This window comes from Dreissena polymorpha, chromosome 15 (assembly GCF_020536995.1).
Source record: "Dreissena polymorpha isolate Duluth1 chromosome 15, UMN_Dpol_1.0, whole genome shotgun sequence".
Classification (NCBI taxonomy): Eukaryota; Metazoa; Mollusca; class Bivalvia; order Myida; family Dreissenidae; genus Dreissena; species Dreissena polymorpha.
Window position 1 is genome coordinate 9,034,542 of NC_068369.1, and position 7,161 is coordinate 9,041,702.

General features: G+C 36.9%; 1 protein-coding gene across 1 annotated transcript; it reads left to right on the forward strand.

The window, feature by feature from the left end:
- Positions 1-222: 222 nt before the first annotated feature.
- On the forward strand, positions 223-5,962 carry LOC127860863 (brain-specific homeobox protein homolog). Its single transcript, XM_052399162.1, has 3 exons — positions 223-511; positions 4,416-4,600; positions 5,672-5,962. Exons 1-3 carry the CDS (start codon positions 223-225, stop codon positions 5,960-5,962), a joined length of 765 nt encoding a protein of 254 aa, XP_052255122.1.
- Positions 5,963-7,161: the final 1,199 nt, after the last annotated feature.

Here is a 7,161-nt window from a genome sequence, read left to right on the forward strand (position 1 = left end):
ATCATCATCATCATCATCATCATCATCATCATCATCAACAACAACAACATCATCAACAACAACATCATCATCATCAACATCATCATCATCATCATCATCATCATCATCATCATCGTCGTCGTCGTCTTTTTTCTTCTTCTTCTATTTCTCTTTCTTTTTTTTATTAACATCGAATAGCTCAATAAACAGCCTTAATCTTTCAGCAGCACCAAAGACGCAAACATGGATGTCGCGCACCGCAAGGAGAGTCCACCGGTTGCAAGCGCCGCCAACTCGCGCGCATCGTCGTTTTTCATCGAGGATATCCTATTTAGCAAACCCAAGCAGCTGTGCCGCGACTACCCCGGGTTTTCCGGACTCTCGGCGATCATACGGCCGTCTATTCCGATTGACTACAGTGGATACCACTGCTTCCCGGCTGCACCAATGTTTTTCCCGCACGTTTTACAACATGTACAGGGGCTGGCGGCGAAACACGCCGAGCATCCGTTCCTAGCAGCTTCCTCGGCAGGTTGGTGTGAGACTTAATTTGCCGCCTGTGTTATTTAATATCATAATGGGATAAGTTGTAAGATGAATCATTATGAACATCCTATGTTCAACATACCCCAGTACGTTGAAGTTTTAAATTAATTTGGTTAATTAAATTCGTGAACACTCTTATTTTCGGCGAAAGTTTTACAGGGGTGGGGATGAAGATCTTAAGAGAAACTGTCCCAACATAAATTGGCTTACGGAATAATAACGATTGATGGACAAGACAAGTGTATATAAACAAAATTAATAAATGTGTGTTGTTTTCGATTCAGATTTTTGGCATTCATGTGTTTATTTTATGTATGCATATTGAGTCGCGTTCTGAGAAAACTGGGCTTGATGCAAGTGATTAAAGTGTCGTTCCAGATTAGCCTGTGCAGTTCGCACAGGCTAATCAGGGACGACACTTTCCGCCTTAACTAGATTTTCGAATAGAAGAGACTTCCTTTAAACAGAAAATATCATAACAGCGGAAAATGTTGTCCCTGATTAGCCTGTGCGGACTGTACAGGCTAATCTGGGATGACAATTCACGCATATGCAATATCCCCCCTCTTCACAGAGCATGGCCCATATGTATACATGTAGTTGACTGAGGTGGCTTTAGATGCGATTTGGTTTGTGATTTTTTTCGGGGTACGTGTGAGGTTCTTCTATCCCTAAAACCGGTTTGTCTCCTTTTAGGTTTGCAGCCAGCGTTTCAATGCGGTGATTCCAGTGTTTGTGTTTATATTTGGTGTAATGTCATAAAAGTAGTGGATGAGAACAAGAATTTCTCTCCTTTAAGAGTTTCTTTAGTGTCATTGGTTGTTATATTGTACAGTGTAACTCGTCTGAACATAGTGTATTGCCATAAACTTAGTACTTTTGTAAATATAATAAGAAAACCAACAACATGCTGCCATTCACATGGGTAACTGTTAAATGCCTGTTCACTGCAAGAAGATAACTTAAATTATTCCATACACGCGTGTACAAAGAAAAACAAGATGAAGGAGAATATAAATTTGATTATTTTTTTCAATCAAACCTTCATAAAACTTTTAACGGAACTGATGAATTTAAATTAAAATATAATGAGTATCTCTTCATTTTAAAGAATTAATGTTGTTTTAATTTTGATATACAATGCGTTTGTCATCTTACATGAAATTTTACAAATTAATCATCATGACGCATTAATTAAAGTATAACTTTGTTGTCAATTTATAAGTTATACTTTAAAAATTGATTGTAAAAAGAGACAAACAGATGAATGATAAAAATATACACAGAATATCCTGATAGACGACTAAATTGACAATTAAAACGTTCAGCAATAATTATTCATTCTTAATAGTGTTATCTTAAGTACATAATAAATCTGATAATAGTATCGGGGTACGGTGTTGATAATTCACAGCCTACTGTTGTACATAGGTATTGTTTGATTATCTCAAAGACATAACCTATCTCCTTAAGCAAGAGCAAACATCCACCAAATTGTTCTTAATACGAAACAACTTAAGACATTAGCTGTGTCCAAATTGACTAATATTATGCTAATAGATGATTAAATAGATAAAGCTTCCGAAGTCGTCCGAAATACTACCTATCCGCGGATTAGTCATGGTGAAAATAGGGCTAGGCCATATCACTCTACGGGCACTGCGCTTATCTTAATATTCTCTTGACAATGTTGGGTCTTTAAATAACCCTTATTTGTAAACAGGGGCTAAAGTAACGTATCATAATCCGGCGTTGAGCCACCACCACTGAGAACCTTGAGAAACCCTCGAAAAATATGTCCGCGACTACTTAATTGCAATTTAAGCAACCCCCGATTTAAACCCCCTGTCGCGCAATTGGCAAACATGTACACATTTGCGGTGTTGTCGCGCTCCACAATTACACTCCCCTGCATTTTATTATATCCAGTTAACAACTTATGTGCTATTCGCTATTGTAATGTGTGAATGCGTCATTTTTTGTTTTTATACAACCGATGACATTTTTATAAAGACTTAATCAGCCTTTTCGCTATTTTAGATTGTTTTGTCACGCTTTCACGTTGGGTGCATGTTGTGTTTGGAGGTTGCTGACAACGGCTCACGCAGATTTAATTGAATACAATGTTAACCAATTTTCATATTTTAGCCATTTGCAATCGAGAAATTCGCGCGTAGTTATTCAATGTGTGAATTTCACGCAAAGTAGCACCTGGCTAAAACCACTATTATTATTGAAATTGATCCTTTATTCCTATTTAAAGAACATATATATTGTTTAAGATGGTAACGAACGACATTTGCTTAGAAATAAAGGCTAAACATGTATTTTCATCTCACTGCAAATTATTTTCGTGGTGTTTAATTCATCACTAATTTGAAATGTGATAAATATATTGACATTTCATCACAAAGCAATTCTGTCATACGATTTGTTCGAGGAGTGGATACGTAAGTTTTCTAGCATGTATATATTTCGTTAATTTACAATTCGAACACATTCGAATAAACAGTAAACGCTCCTTAAATTGCCGTCGATAACATTGGTTCATATCTATCAAAATTAAAAAAAACAACAACAACATATATTACGTTTTATGATAATTATTTTTAATTAACGAATGCTAGCTAAATAAAGAAATTAATTAATTAATTTTAATGTCCTCAAAATAATAAAGATAGACTCAATGAATCGATTTATACATTTTATGTCAGCTGTTCTTTTACGTAATGTTTATCATTTAAGGATATTCATGCTGTACATATAATAGTGAGCCGCGCTTTCGATAATGGGGATTAATACATGTGCGTAAAGTATTGGCCAAGATTAGCCTGTGCAGTCCATACAGTCTAATCAAGGACAACGATTTCCGCTTGTATGGAATTCCTCGTTAAAGTGAAGTCTCTTCTATACGAAAACTCATTTAAGGCGGAAACAGTCGCCCCTGATAAGCCTGTGCGGAATACACAGGGTTATCTGAGACGACACTTAACGCATTTGCATAAGGCCCGTTGTCCCAGAGCGCATATGTACAGTATATGAAATTTTAGAGGCGTTAACGTTGCATGGAACTAAAAGTATAAACAATTCTTCGCCAAGTCATAATCTCATTTCAATACTATCAATCTATTTATACATTTTATTGCTTCATTCGAATATTAATTTTATTTAAGATGTATTTTGTAGCCCAAGTATCTTATATTTACTTTATATTTATATGAACTAATTAATATCTTCATCTCGTCCTTCGTGAAACACATATAACCTAATTCAACTTTGAATATTGTTTTAATTAGATTTCAGTCCTTTGATTCTCTTTCATGATAGACAATCGAGAGGGATCCAGTATTCGGAGTGGTCGCTCTTTTGAGTTGAGGTCCAATGAAAAGTATTGTGTTAGCGAAGCGCTCCCGTATGTGATCCACTATTGGATCTTAAATTTTATAAGCAATCCTTAATTAAGATTTTATAAATATAAGTATTTTAAACAACAAAGTAACTATGTTTCTGTGACCTGGCACTCGTGCACTCCATTAGCATAAATTATGGCATAGGGTTGCTTCTTTCGATAGTATTTGCACTCGATTTCTTCATGCACGACTTTAAAGAGAAAAAACAACATAAAATAATACTTGATTAAGTTTGCTTCCATCGAGGCTTGCTAGACATCAGCAATAATCATTTAATGTCATACCGCCTTTTAGAATGGTTTCAAATGGTTCCAAAAATCTCAAGCACAACAAGTTCCATTAATACTGAAATATCAACAATAGGTTAAACGGTATTAAATTGAAATTTGCCTATTCTGCCCACATTTTACTTTTCCACCAGATTCCAGTACAACGATTATCCCTCCTGATACATCTCCTATGATCAGTCTCGTTTTGCAGGTTTCCCGCTAGGATCGCTGTTCCAGCACGACAGTCCCGGAAAGCACTGCCGCCGCCGGAAGGCCCGCACGGTGTTCAGCGACCAGCAGTTGAACGGCCTCGAAAAGAGGTTCGAGTCGCAACGTTACCTGTCTACGCCGGAACGCGTCGAGCTGGCTGCTCAGCTTAGCTTATCAGAGACACAGGTGCGTTGCATGAGTTGCCATGGGGATTGCCTTAGGGCGAATGCGGGTAATTTCGGACAGTCGGGTAACTTCGGACATATGTGCATGTTAAACAACGGAATTACATGATTTCAATATAGTTGTAAAGATAGTACATTATTACCGTCTTAAGTGCGGTTTTTTGGTAAACTGCGTGTCTAAAATACCATTCGATGCTATACGTTGCTTAAAAAAAGCAATACTGGAGAAATCAAATGTCCGGTTTTTTTTTAAAGTGTCCAAAGTTTCCCAATGTAATTAACAATTAAGAATTAGGAAAGCCATTTTTGTGCGATTTTTCCATAACCTGTCCGAATTTACTCGAATTTCGGTGATCTCGTTTCTGGTGTAATTGTTTTATTTTCCAATAAGAGTAGTAAAAAGAGTAGTGTGTTTAGTAGGATTAAAGCGACGCTCGCATTCATTCTAATTTGAAATTAGCCGCGCTCTGTGAAGAGGGGGTTTAATGCAAGTGCGTAAAGTGTCATCCCAGATTAGACTGTGCAGTCCGCATGATGTTTGCTAAAAGAGACCTCCTTGAAACGAAAAATGTCATAAAAGCGGAAAGTGTGGTCCCTGATTAGCATGTGCGCACTGCACAGGCTAATCTGGGACGACACTTAACGCACATGCATTAAACCCCCGTTCCACAGAGCACGGCTCAAATATAATAAATCTGATATATATTGTACCCGTGGACACTAATTGTTCTCACTGTTCCAACAGTTATCCGGAGGACCATAAAAGCGTCTGTATAGTACGTTTGTGGCGTAAGATTGGTAGATATTAAAGATATGCTGGGTATTTATTATTTTAGTTTAACCGTAGTTTACAATATTAAAAAATATACAAATGATAATATTTATGTCAAATACATTGGCACATTTAATTTTCTTTGAAGCGAAAATAATCTTAGATCGACAAAACATCCCTCATTACGTTAATCAAATTGTCGTATAATGTATTGTTTACTGACTTTTAACAAAGTAATATTTTTGTTTTTAATTATCACTTGGTAAGTGTTTTCACTCGAGGAACTTGATTTTCTTGCAGGTAAAAACGTGGTTCCAAAACCGAAGAATGAAGCATAAGAAAATGCAGAAGAAAGGTCATGACGACTCAGACGACATCGATGACGTCAATAATGACAGTGACGTCAATTGTGACGAACGAATAAAAATGTGCGACGATCAGGCGTCGAATCAGTCACGTGACACATACTCCGGAACTGACGTCCGTACCTTACTTACTGAAAAGCAAGTGCTAAATGCAGACACTTCCGGTTATCATACAGACGACAATGAAGAAATAGATGTAGTGGAATCGGACGAAGAGCATTCTTGACTGGTTCAAAGTAATGCTACAAATAATTAAAAGAATACAGTTGGTGAAGACATCGTCGCAACACGTGCTGGATTGAGTAATCCACGCATTTACCAAAACGACGAACGGTTTTATCCCAGTGTAGTGTTTCTAGTCGCAGTAGGTCGTTTTTGTAGCTTGACATGAAGAAAATATAGCTTCTTGTGAATACACGTTTAATATCAATGTGCTAAATAGTACAAACTTGTATTGGTGTCCGCTAACATTTGTTTGTTTGTTTTTCATTTTGTTTCAAAATGAGCAAACAAGTTTCCAGTAAAACCAATACCCTCCTTTCAATGAAGATTGTTTTCGAGACCTAGAAAAAAAACTATATAGTATTTGTTTTGCCTCATCGTATCTATCCCATACACACCAATACTTTGTGAATCTTTGTGACCGATATGCTTAGCTTACAGTCATCAGCGATTGATATATGCTTGACTTTTTTGTATACTGTCTGGCAAGTAAATACTATTTAGGATTATTCATTACATGCAATGGTCAAGTATTCTATGGAGTCACCATTCAATTTATTTATACTCTCGTATTTGCATACGTTTGTTTTATACAGAATATTAAAATACAAATCACGTCAAACTGACCCGTTTCTTTATTCGAACATCGTTCGGTGAAAACCGGGCTAAATAAATGTGTGTTAAGTGGCTTTCCAGATTAGCCTGTGCAGTATGTACAGGCTAATCTGGGACGACACTATCCGCCTAGACTGGATTATCTTTTAGAAGACACTTTATTAAAACGAAAATTTACAAACAAAAAAATGCTGAAAAAGTCGTCCATGATTAGCCTGTGCGGACGGCACTAGCTAATCTGGGACGACACTTTTCTCACAAGTATTACGGCCAGTTTTCCCAGAACGAGGGTCATTTTTACAAAGGTATAAAAGCAGCTTTAATCCATACCGAACTACACGTACCTTTAGTTCATAGTTGAAAGGGTAAAAAGTAAAGTCAATATTAACTTTCGGCCGGAGAACTACTTTTCCGCACCATAAAGTGATGCTTAGCTAGCTGTATCCTTGCGCTTTGTAATGAAGTGTTTCCGCGGCAATGGTACTGTTCGCATGAGTTAATTTGCGGAAGTTGTAAGTGGGACTATTTAGTGTCATTCACACGAAGTCATTTACACGAAGTAACTTTAGTCTGTGGAGTTGTTAGGAC

Excerpts from the sequence above, each read along its gene's own strand:
- LOC127860863 (XM_052399162.1), top strand. The coding sequence starts at position 223 with ATGGATGTCGCGCACCGCAAGGAGAGTCCACCGGTTGCAAGCGCCGCC. Across the intron at positions 512-4,415 it reads CCTAGCAGCTTCCTCGGCAG|GTTTCCCGCTAGGATCGCTG; the intron begins GTTGGTGTGAGA and ends CTCGTTTTGCAG. Across the intron at positions 4,601-5,671 it reads TTAGCTTATCAGAGACACAG|GTAAAAACGTGGTTCCAAAA; the intron begins GTGCGTTGCATG and ends ATTTTCTTGCAG.